Source organism: Manacus candei, unplaced genomic scaffold (genome assembly GCF_025592945.1).
Source record: "Manacus candei isolate 608988 ecotype Guabito, Panama unplaced genomic scaffold, ASM2559294v1 h1tg000056l, whole genome shotgun sequence".
NCBI lineage: Eukaryota > Metazoa > Chordata > Aves > Passeriformes > Pipridae > Manacus > Manacus candei.
Genome location: NW_026138104.1, coordinates 11,528,969 through 11,541,359, shown reverse-complemented (window position 1 = coordinate 11,541,359; position 12,391 = coordinate 11,528,969). Strand labels below are relative to the sequence as shown.

Genomic DNA, 12,391 nt, shown 5'->3' with positions numbered 1-12,391 from the left:
AAAAAACCACTCCCTGCACACGACTTTCTGATGAGGCTGTTATTTACCAGCCTAAGCAGTGGGCCTTGTGGCAGACATGTAATTCTAAGCAAATACTAGGAGTTTAAGTACTGACCTAAATCATGTAATGTATGAGCAATTACATTGACTTACCTTTCCCATTTTGCCCATGCACATATAGAGGCATTCAAATCAACCATTTCACTGCAAATTTCAAAGCTTGTACGACTGAGCCAAATATAGTCAGTCCTTTTTTGTTGCTGTTTAAAAAATATCGAATTATATGGTAAATTTGTATAATAAAGTTTTTTCAATTTTTTTGGTATGTCCTAGGTGCTTCAAGCACAGATAAAGATCTCAGTGTATGAAAATATGCAAAGACAATTAATTTCTTGAATGAGTGTACTGTAAAAAACATAAGACACAGAACATTACTAATAAAAAAAATAATGGATTGTCCGCATACTTTTCTTGCAGTTATTCACTCAGCAAAAAATAAAGCAAACCTCAGAATATAGGCAAAGGCACAAGTCAAGAACACACAAAATGTGCTAAAAATTCTTACTAGATCTAAACCAGGTTGAGATCCACAGATGATAAGCAGTGAATATTAGTGTTTTTCAGAAAATTTGGATTAGTAGAATTGGATAGATGACTCTCAAGGACTGCTAACACCTTCTCTTTTGCCTGGAGCACAGTTCAAAGCATGTGAAAAGGTCTGGCCAGAAAAGAGTACTCATCTCCCCACCCTGCTGAAAGGAGCAGGGCTAAATATCAAAGCTGCTAATCTTGGAAGGCAAAACCAGCCACTCTCACAGAAAGGAGGGTGACTCACAAAACAGGCAGCCCAAAGCTGTATCTAGTGGCCGCTGTCTGTCCTGCCATGGACAAGCACAACTCAGTAGCACAGAAAGCAACTCTTGAGCTGCTACAGTTTAGAAAACAGTATTTGAATGTACACTGGCCGTTTCAGGTTGCCTTCGGACACCATGGCCCTCACTGCAGTGATTCAGAGTGTGTCATCTGGCTGTTCGCAATGTGAGGTCAGCAACCTCCAGGAGTGAGGTGGAGAAGCCCCCAGGCAGGGCAAACAGCTTTTCTCCAGCTTTAATGTACCGGTGTGTCCATCACAGCTGCACTTTGCAACAGTAAGAACTGGAAAACATGGGCTCCCTCCACATCCCTGCTTAGTAGCTTTAGACTTTAGAATGTGTTTCAACTGGAAAAGGTATAGAGAAAGTAGCATTCAGTGCACTCTCATTTCAAGCTATGAGCTGGAGTAGGTGTTGGATTCTGGAAGAAAAAAAATTGGAAATCTGTAGCAGCATATTGATAAGTCTTGCAAGGAAGAAAACACATTTGCAAAACCATATGTCAAACAAATTACCTACCATGTTACCAGCTTAACAGGTTAAGAAGAAATTGTTTTCCCTTACAGAAAATAGTTGTTTGACCATAGCAGATTTAAATTATTGAACTCTTGCAACAGCCTATATCTGTAATTAAACTCTTTGTTGGCTTCCCTGTGTGCTGGTCTTGGCTGGGATAGAGTTAATTTTCTTCATAGTAGCTAGTATGGAGCTATGTTTTGGATATGTGCTGGAAGCAGGTGAGGTTGTAGTTTCTGTGGTGTCAGAAAGACAGTTTTTCAGTCCTTGAGAGTGGTTATAACTTCTTTGGGTATAATGCACTTACATACCAATATTCATGTTTTACTTCCAGTCTTTCTGTATTAAGCAATATCCTGTACTAGTGATTCACTGTACTTCAACTCATCAACTGGAAACATAATTTAAGTTCTTAATAACTTATTAGTAAGAAGTTTTGTTTACTTTTTTCTAAAAGAGAAAATAAACTTTATTGAGGCATATATAATGCACATTTACTTCCATATGAGGGAATAGACAGGTGACATGATGGATGTAGTTGCAGCATCAGCTGGATTAGTGTGGAGCCACAGTATGAACTTCTGGCAAATTAGAGGGCTCCTCGGTTGGTAATTCTGGCTGCAGGAAGATCGGTAGAGCTGATCTTGTCCATCTGATCTATCTGTTTTGGTTTGCATGTCTGAGTTAATCTGCTCTAAATTCTGCTCTCAAATCTAAACACACAGTCTCTGCTGACGGTAGCAGGACCTGTGCTCAGGTGTGGTCCTGGAGACCATTCTGTAATTATAATGTGTGAGAAATCTTGCTTTTTAAATATGCTGCTAAGTGTTTCCTTGAGCCCTGGAATGTCAGTTGCTGAAGGGCCTGTGCAGAAGATGTCTTTTTTGCCCAGTGAAACAAGATGAGACCTGAGTGAAGACTTTTTTTTGGCACTGAGCAGTGGCTCTCAAGCTGCTCTGCTGCTGCTCTCCACAGAGACACTCCTGCAGTGTGCTGTAATCTATGCATTAGCATAGTCAACAACAGATGAAAACCCAAAAGGTGATCTTAACAAGTGATTTTGTTGTCACTGCTTTCTGGTCTTCTTGCCTATTGCACCTTGATGGACTCGATATCCTACCTGTGCCAGGGCTAGTTAATAGACTTTGTATTGGAGAAGACAGATTGGTTTCAATTACAGATTTTAAATCTTTGCAGATCATTTTAAGCTGTTTGGCTTCTTCTGTGAAGAATTAAAACATCCTTATGCTGTATAACACTGTACCGAATTTTGGAAAACTTACACAGTTACTGTCATCATCTTTTCAGTCTTGAGTAAAATAGATTACTGGTGGTATGTCACAATCTGTCATGTGTTTCAGCTCATGGGGATTCTCCTATTTCAACTGAGTCTTCCTTTTTACTGATTTCAGCAGCTGCAAATACTTTTAAGCAAGACAAGAAGAAGGGAAGGCGATAAATGGATGTGAGATGAAAGGATAAGTGGAATTGGTTAGGGAAAAGAGAATGAAATAGAGAAAGAGGAGGGGAAGAAAGGAGATTCTGAGCTTTGTGAAAGCAAAATAAGAGAAAGCATAGATGGAAACAGTTCATGTGTCACCTCTTTCTGATTATTTTTTTCTTATTTCATCTTCTGTAAGCAAAGAACTGTCTTAAAATCAATGTCCAAATTTCAGCTGTCTGCTTTTGCCCCATCTCTCTTTAAAGTGAGCTACAGTTGCTCAGAAGTACTCAACTCTGGTCTTGGCTGTATTTGGAAGTCTTTGGAAGTTGTCAGCCAGTAGTTTCGCAGCAGTAGTGAAAGTGACCACGTGTATCCTGGTCCCACTCCTTCCAAGGAAACATGTAACTCATTCCCTGCTGGTTCTTCATGCTTTGACACTTATCTGCTGGCCTGTGCCCTAGAAAAGGCTTTCTGCAGGTGCCACGGGACTTTGCTCAGGAGCAAATATTTATGCAGGAGCAATAGATAGCATGTGTTTTCAGCATGAGTAGCAGCAGGAGTGTGTTTAACTCCATGTGTAACAGATATGAGCATGTTCCAAGTGCATGTCTGTATTTATATCCCTCTAAATTCCTGTGCAAATTGGAAAGTCTCTGCTGTAATATCCTTACCCCATACAGTCCTCCCTGTTACCATCAACACAGAGAGAAGCTGAGCAAAGGATATATTTCCCTTCAAGCTTTATCAATGTTTTCCTGCAAACATCAAGATAGCATGATACAGAAAGCCATGACACTATCCCATTCACTTTCAGTCCAACAAGGATGAGAACAGGGTGTGAAATTAAACAGGGATCCCTAAAGAGGAACACCAGCTGAGAAATATATTCTTAATATGTTTTATAAACCACATGAATAACTTGTGTGGTGGAATATCTGTATTACCATGTTTTGATAGGCCTTTTGACTAACATACCCCGTGGGTGTTCCTCTTCATGTCACAGGAAGGTATTTTTTCAGGAATGTTCATCAATAGATAAAACCTGATTGTGGCAAATAATTTGGCACAGCTTCTCTGCAGCGAACGGGTTCCTCTGACAGTATCTGAATTAGTTCCAGCTCTGGCAAGTACTTGACAAACAAGCCCAATACTGTAGCTCTGTGTTGATATTGTTTACGTGTTATTTGGGTAGGGTAGATAAGGCCCTAGGGCCTGATCCAAAGCCCACAGAAGTCAGTGAAAAGATTCCACAAGCCTTTTTTAGTCACTGGAATTCTGTGTTTCAGAGTTTGGAAATCTCTGCCAGGAACTTCATCAATAACTGAAAGGCTGGAAGAAAAGCAAAGAGCAAACTTCTGGACAGGCAGAAAGAAGGAAAGGAGAAAGTAAACATCAGTAAGTAAGTAAATTCTCAACTGAGACAAAATGTCTCCAAGTAGTTTTTGTAGATGAAGCTTAAAAAGATAAGTAACCTCTGACATTTATAGGAAAGTACCAGGTTTCTAAAAGCCTTAAGATAAAACTAAAATGAACATCCTAGGGTCTTAAAACAATTTATTCTACAAGTACCCTTTAGTCCAGTCTTCTGTATATTAAACACACTCACCTAGATTTCTGATGGTGCTTTTAAATCTCTCAAGTTCCACTATTTTTAACATCTTTATTTTTACATTTTTTATTGATAATTGCTGGTAACCGAAATGTTGCTACAAATTTAAATTTACTGATGACATACTTACATGTTTGTGTTAAATGCTACAGGGATAGGCAGCAATGACCCCTCTACTTAGATTGTCTAGTCTTTTCCATGGAGGAAAAGATTGCATTTATTTTTTCATTTTCTAGGTATTGGGAAGCTCTGATGACTGAATGTCAGGGGCTGCCTTTTGAAATTGGTTAGGAATAAAATTCCAAATCTGTATAAGTGCTTTTTCTTTGTCCCGTGAAATTATGCAGAGATTTTCTGGTCTCAACTGCTGACATTCACTATTCCCCTTATCCCTTTTCCTTTCCTCTGGAAAACTTGCTGAAACTATAACTGATGGTTAACTGGCAAGTGGGGAAGACTGCCAGCCTGGCTGAACAGGGAGATTTTGAAGAAAATTAGGGGGAAAAAGAGAGCTTACTGACTATGAAAAAAAGGGCTGGCTACTCATGACAAGTTTAGGAATAGAGTTATGTGATGTAGAAAGAAAATTAGAGAGAAAAAGGCACAATTTGAACTCAATCTAGCCACTTCTGTTAGGGATAACAAGAAGTGCTTCTACGAACACATCAACAACAAAAGGAGGGGCAAGGAAAACCTCTATTCTTTGTTGGGGTAATGTAGTCACCAAAGATGAGGAAAAGGCTGAGATACTTAACACCTTCTTTGCCTCAGTTTTCAAACAGGTTGTCCTGAGGACAGCTGTCTTCCAGAACAGAGACAGGAAGCCAAATAGCCCCCCGTAATCCAGGAGGAAAGAGTTTGCGACTTGCTGAGCCACTTGGATCCCCACAAGTCTATGGGATCAGATGGGATCCACCCAAGGGTGATGAGGGAGCTGGCGGAAGAGCTCGCCAAGCTGCTCTCCATCATTTACAAACAGTCCTGGCTTGTTGGAGAGGTCCCAGATGATTGGAAGTTGGCAAATGTCATGCCAATCCACAAAAAGGGCTGGAAGGAGGACCCGGAAAACTACAGGCTTGTCAGCCTGACCTCAGTGCCTGGCAAGGTGATGGAATAGATCATCCTCAGTGCAATCACACAGCACCTACAGGATGGACAAGAGATCAGACCCAGCCAGCATGGGTTTAGGAAAGGCAGGTCCTGTCTGACCAACCTGATCTCCTTTTATGATCAGGTGACCCTCCTGGTGGATGGGGGAAGGCTGGATTGACAGGAAGCTGAACAGGAGCCAGCAGTGTGCCCAGGTGGCCAAGAAGGCCAATGGCATCCTGGCCTGGATCAGGAACAGTGTGGCCAGCAGGTCCAGGGAAGTGATTCCTCCCCTTTACTCAGCGCTGGTGAGGCCACACCTGGAGTGCTGTGTCCAGTTCTGGGCCCCTCAGTTCAGGAAGGACATTGAGGTGCTGGAGCAGGTCCAGAGAAGAGAAACGAGGCTGGTGAAGGGACTTGAGCACAAGTGCTATGAGGAGAGGCTGAGGGAGTTGGGGCTGTTTAGTCTGGCGAAGGCTCAGGGGAGACCTCATCACTCTGTACAACTACCTGAAAGGAGGTTGTAGCCAAATGGGCGTCCATCTCTTCTCCCAGGCAACCAGCAGTAGGACAAGAGGGCACGGCCTTAAGCTGTGCCAGGGGAGGTTCAGATTAGATATTAGGAAGAAATTCTTTACAGAGAGGGTAATCAGGCATTGGAATGGGCTGCCCAGGGAAGTGGTGGATTCTCTGTCCCTGGAGGTTTTTAAGATGAGACTGGATGTGGCACTTAGTGCCATGGTCTAGCAACCACAGCATCAAGGATCAAGGGCTGGACTTGATGTTCTTGGAGGTCTTTTCCAACCTGGTTGATTCTATGATTCTATTATATCCAAGGTTCCACACCAAAAAGTGACTCAATATTCTTCCCAATTCTCAACACAACGAAGCCATTAGTTAATATAAGAAAGCACACCCATTTAAACAGGTTTATGATGGCTTAAACCCACCAGAGCATTATTAATAAAACTATTAAAAATCCTTAAACATAATTCTTTTAAGAAGTAGCCCAAGACCAGTTTAGATAGAGAAAAAAAAGTAGTAAATTCACTTATACTCATTCTTTAACCCCAACCACCTTCTCGCTGTCTGAAGTTGCTTGAGACACAGGTTGGATCCCCTGGAATGGTTAACAGTCTTGTGGTTATTCCTTAAAATGATGCATTCTTCTTTACTACAATTTCTTTCTTCTATTATATCACAAAGTTATTGTCTTCCCAAACTTTGTGCATCTGCATCTCCTAAGTCTGTATGAGTAATTCTGTGATGCTGAGGGCTTTTCAATCCCCAAATCCCAGCCTCTCTTGAGAAGTTGTAGAAAATAAGTTTTTTTTCAGTCTCTCACTCTAGTATTTTTTTTTTTGTTGTTGTTGTTTGGTTAGTTTTTTTTTTTTTCAGACCAGAACTAGCCACAATTACTTAATAAGCTTTAATGATTTTCTCATTCATAAAAGAAACCGATGTGAAACATGGCCTTACTCCTTTGTGGAAAAACTGTCAGTATGCAGGAAAAAAATCACAAAATATAACAGCAGATAAGTCAACCCACTCCTGTAGCTAAAAGGTTATCCACTGAAAGATCTAAGTCACAGGCATGTTTACTTTGGTAAGATTAACAACTCAAAGTAAAATGTAAATGATTCAGAACTTTAAAAGTCAGATTTTTGAAAAAGAAGTTAAGATTTTACCTAATAACTGTGCAGGAGAAGAGTTACAGCAGGTAGTATCTTAAATCATTGAAACTTCTTAGTGTTTGGTATATTCCCCACGTAATTTTCACAAATGGCACTTAGAACTCACACCGGGTGCTAGAGTTTAGCTTTTTTGTCAGCTTCGTATAACTTAGCCACCCCATTTTTCTTTTGTGACTTTGATATCTATGTGATTTTGATTACTTTTTTTTTAAACTGTGGTTCTTCAAGGAATACTGTTATTCTTCAGTTTGACACTGGTCTTTCTACAGTACTGAATTAACTTTACTTGGCTTAAGGAAACATCTATATTTAAAACTGTATGAACTTCAAACATACTGTACACTAAATCAGTGTTTTCTTGTCAAACCAGGGAATATCTGTATGCCATGAACAGACTATTAAACCCGAACATGTACAGAATTAGTCCATAAAAATTCTTTGATGTAGAGTATAAAGGCAGGATAAACTGTCAAATAGCTCTAGAAATCAGCAGTATTCCACTGCCTGAATATTTTAACATTCATATAAAAATGGCCTTTGACAATTTAGTTGCAAGATTCTCACTCCTTGCATGTTTGCAGTGTCTATGCAGGGGATTTCAACCTGGTGGCCATTTTGAACAGAACTTGAATACTAATCATTAGTAGTTACAAGCTCTGATTCCCTCTGTTCTATGCTCTATCTCCTACTTCTTCATTCCAGACAAATAATTACCCTTCATGGAAATCTTCCAACAGCGTACCTTTTAATAAATGAATTGTCAGATTCTATGGTATGTTAACCTAGAAAAGCTCAACATCCAGAACTATGTAAATGCCACCCATATTGCAAAATGGTGTCCTCTCAATAGGTACATGGAAAGTAGTTGTAATTTTTGTAAACTAGCAACTCTTGCCAATTTTTCTCCTGATTAGTATAATCCTTTTCTCATAATCTCCTATAATAATGTTTTATACTTCATTTATCTTACATAATTAGACCTGGTACAATCTCACAGCCTTGTTACTCTTGTTTCTTAAAGTTCATTCTTCCTTCTAAGGAAGAACACAACAAACACTATACATGGTAAATTGTATTCAAAATGTTTTCAGAATGATGTGTGTATAACTTGTGTGTGTATCTAATGGGAAAGAAGCTCAGATCTTGGAGGTTCTCATTCCTGTTAGTACTATCACTACTCATGTGCAAGTCTTTAAGCTTTGGCTTTAAATCAGATCCCAGGATAGACTTGTTTTCTTGTACTTCATTACTGAAGTTTCCCATTTCACACATTTAATGGAAAAACTATCAATATTTCTTTCTAAACTGTTTTTTTTTTTCCAGGAGACTGTTAGAACAGCTGGGAAAACTGCCAAGAAACTTGCTAAAGACAGCAAGAGCAGGAATTAAATCACAGAAAAACATGAAAAACCTGTAGCTGTATCTGAACAGTGAAATAGTTACTGTCGAACAGCAACAGTATTAAGTTTTATAAATAAAAGTGTGATAGTTAGAGATATGCAACATTATGTTTCAGCAGATAAATACCAATGAAACTGAAGTATAATGTGAAATATTACACAGTCTGTGACACTGTAAAATTCTTGTTAAAAACAGCCTGGGAAGAGCCTCTATTGACTTCACATTTTCACAGTCCTTTCTGTAAGTTTCTCAGGTGATGTATATTAAACGAAGGATTTATACCTCTTTTATCCTCTCAATATATTCCCAGCAGCATTTATGATCACCTAGAAAGTGCAAAAGTGGCAGGTTAATGGAAATTTTCATCATTCTCCAATAATAATTTTGATGAGCTATGGCCATAAAAATGCAGAGCATACTCAGTTGTTGTCTCAGTTATTAGCTGTAAACTGTTTACTCCAGCTTTATTTAATTTCTGCCTTTCTGGACTCCTGCGTGCTGCCTTTACTCCACACAAGTGAACACTGGGAATATGACAAAATATAACATGGCAGGTGTGCTTGTTTCCTGCTTTACAGACAGACGTACTGTTTCTCATATAGAATTCAGATATATTAGTTCAGATAACTCAGGCTCGTAATGGTAATAAAATTGGCGTCTAAGCTAACAATTATCTGTAGGTCAGCAGATGGATTGTTTGATCTTGTGAGTGTCCCAAAGCTTTCCAAAACTGTAATTAGTAGAAAAAGTTTTATGGATTTCAATTAAATTGGACAATACACGTGGGACCAAATTAACATAAACTGACTCCTCCATTTTCTACACTGGAAACTGCTAACTAGAATGCAAAGGGTTAGGGATGCCATTCTCATGCTTGACTTAACTGGGCAATAATTTCACCTTTGATGTTTTAAAAACATAATTAATTTTGCTCCTTAGTTGTGTACCTACTAAACCGCAGACAGCTTTGCCATTTGTACCAGGTTTGAAGTTCTTAAAGTTACCAATACTATTGCTAAGGGAACAAGAGCAGACTGCCAGCTGGGACAGCTGCCGGGCAGGGAGCACCAGAGGACACGTGCTAAGTTGCCCGGTGTTGTAGAAGGATGTTGACATTATGTGCTACAAAGCTTACTTGAATTTCACATTTCTAGTGCCGTGTTTAATTTCAGGGGAAAAAGAAAGGCAGCAGCTTTTCCCCCCCTGCCTTCATGTCCACCAAACTCTGCCTTCATTTTCGTTAGTTTGAATTGTTTCACCAAAAGATATATGTTGTCAAGCCACAGTCTGGTGAACTGTGCAATTCTATTGTCCTCAGTGAAATCCATGAAATAAAGTGAACGATATTTATAAACCCCTCTGACTTCTGACGGCTTTGAGGACGAGATGGCTCAGCGGTTCCATTGGTGCTGATGTTACTGATGATGCACCAGTTTTCGCTCTGCGTGGGTCCTGTTGCGTTAACAGATACCCGAAAGACCATGAAGACCATCTGATTTCGGCTGGGCGCGGTGGCGCACCCGGAGGGACAGCAAAGCTCCGCGGTGCCCCGCAGCGCACCTTCTCTCCGGTGCCATGCAGTGTTCCCCTTTGACCCGCGTACCGGGGGCAGGGCGGCAGCAGGCTGCCTTCCGAGGGGGAGCAGCAGCGCCTGTCCCCCCAGCGCAACAACTGAAGGACCAGGATTTTGCGGGTCTCCTTGTGCCGGTGCATCCCCGGGACCCGTCGGGGCAGCCCCTCCACCTCCGGGCTCGGAGCACCGACGGGGCACCGGGCAGGTCACGCTGCTACCCAGAGCCGAGTCCCGTCCCGCTCCCCCCGCTCCGTCCGCGCTGCCCGGCGCCCCGCGGAGCCGGGCGCTGCCCCCGCCCCGCCGCACCGCCCCACGCCTCCGGAGCGGGAGGCAGCGCCGCCGCCCCGCCCGCCGCCGCTGCGCGCCGGGGCAGGCGCCGAGCAGGTGGCCGCGGGCAGAGCCGCGGCATGTGAGCGGCCCCCGGCCCGCGGGAAGGCAGCACCGGCCCCCCGTCCTGTGCTGCCCTCCCTTCCCCTCCCCTGCCCTCGCCGGGGCGGAGGGAGGCAGCGCGCCCGCAGCGGCAGCCCGGCGGCGGCCGGGGGCTGAGCGCCGCGCCCCGCCGGGGGGCGGCCGTGGCGGAGGGCGGAGAGGAGGAGGAGGAGGAGGAGGAGGAGGAGGAGGAGGAGGAGGAGGAGGAGGAAGAAGAAGAAGGCTGCGCGGGGCCGGAGGGACGCGGGAGCCCCCCGGCCGCGCAGGATGAAAGTCACGGTGTGCTTCGGGAGGACGCGGGTGGTCGTGCCCTGCGGGGACGGGAACATGAAAGTTTTCAGCCTGATCCAGCAAGCGGTGACCCGGTACAAGAAGGCGATCGCCAAGGTGAGGGGCGCGGGGAGCGGCGCCCGCGATCAATATGGCGCTTCCCGGAGTGGGGAGGGAAGCGAGGGGGAAAGTCCGGGCTGCCCCGCCGGGGGGCGGCGGGAGCGGGGCCGGGGCCGGGCGGCGGCGGAGCCCGCGGGGAGTCCGTGTGTGCCCGGCGCCGCCGCGGGGAGGGGGGCGCGGGGGGTTCGGCACCTCCGCGGCCCCTCCGCGGCTCCCCGCGGGCGCCGGGCGGGCCTCGGCCCTTTGTTCGCCGGTGCCGGGCGGTCCCCGGGGGTGTCGGTGCGGGACCCGCCCGAACCCGGCCGGGAGCGCGGCGCGGGGGCCGGCGGTGCCGGGTCTGCCCCGGGGCGGGCGGTGGGGCCGAGGCGCCGCGGGCCGGGCGGGAGTGGCCGCGGAGGGCTGGAAATCCAGCCTCAGGCTTCCCGGCCCTCCAGGCCCGGCGGGGAGGGCGGTGCGAGGAGACCCCCGCGGGCCGCCCCCCGCGCTGAGCGAGGGTCCGGGGGGGCCACGGCAGCGCCGCCGCCCGCGGCCGCTCCGCGCCCGCCCCGCCGCGGGGGGAGCGCTGCGCGTGTGCGGGAGCGCCCGCGCTGCCCCGGGGTGCGGGGAGCGCCGGCCCGGCCCGCGGCGGGGCTGCTCCCGACACCCGCCCGCGCCGGCTTCCCGCAGCCCCATGTTGAAATCCCTGGCTGTGGGTGTGCAGGCAGTTCCACACTTGGCTCTCCCTCCATGGGCGACTTGTTGGTCTTTGGGCTTTTTCCTTTCTTTTTTTTTTTTTTTTTCCCTTTCTTTCTTTCCCCTCCCCGCCCCCGTACTTTCTTGTTGCTGCAAACTTCTTTTTGATCAACTGGTTTGTTGGGACTGTATGACCGTCGTTGACTGAGAACTTGAGCAGTGCCCTTTTCCTTTCCTCTGCCTGATCCATCCAAGCAGTTGAGTGTGCTTTTTCCCCTTAGCCCTTCTGACATGCTTTACACTTCCGACTGTGGAAGTTTTGCTTTAGCAAATGCAGACTGCCAGGCTCTCCTGAAACATGCAGTGGAAGGAATACTGTGAATGGTATATTGATTGGTTTGAAGTGATTCCCAAGAAAATTGTTAAGATCAGGTTTTTCTTTTTTGTGGAGAATTCCTGTTGCTGGGAGGAGAAAAGTAACTGATGTTCCCATCACTGCCCCACTTGATTCCTGAAGAATATGGTTCTGAGGAGGGCAAACATATTCTGATTCTGGCTGGAAAAAGAATAAAATTATTCTCTAGGATATGTCTGTGGCTGCACACCAGCTGTTATTTATATACAACAGTTAATTCACATGACAGTCTCCCTGCATTTAGGAGACTGGAGCCGAAAGTACCTCTATGATTAAGGTAAAGCAGT

At 44.9% G+C, this 12,391-nt stretch overlaps 1 protein-coding gene across 13 annotated transcripts in view; it reads left to right on the top strand.

The window, feature by feature from the left end:
• The first annotated feature begins 10,536 nt into the window (after positions 1–10,536).
• PARD3 (par-3 family cell polarity regulator) overlaps positions 10,537–12,391 on the top strand; it is a 451,505-nt gene continuing 449,650 nt past the window's right edge. For all 13 annotated transcript variants that reach the window (XM_051802292.1, XM_051802291.1, XM_051802289.1 and 10 more), the window contains exon 1: positions 10,537–11,014. In XM_051802292.1, the coding sequence (XP_051658252.1) occupies positions 10,895–11,014 (120 nt within the window). In that variant the 5' untranslated portion in view covers positions 10,537–10,894. The remainder of the gene's footprint in view (positions 11,015–12,391) is intronic.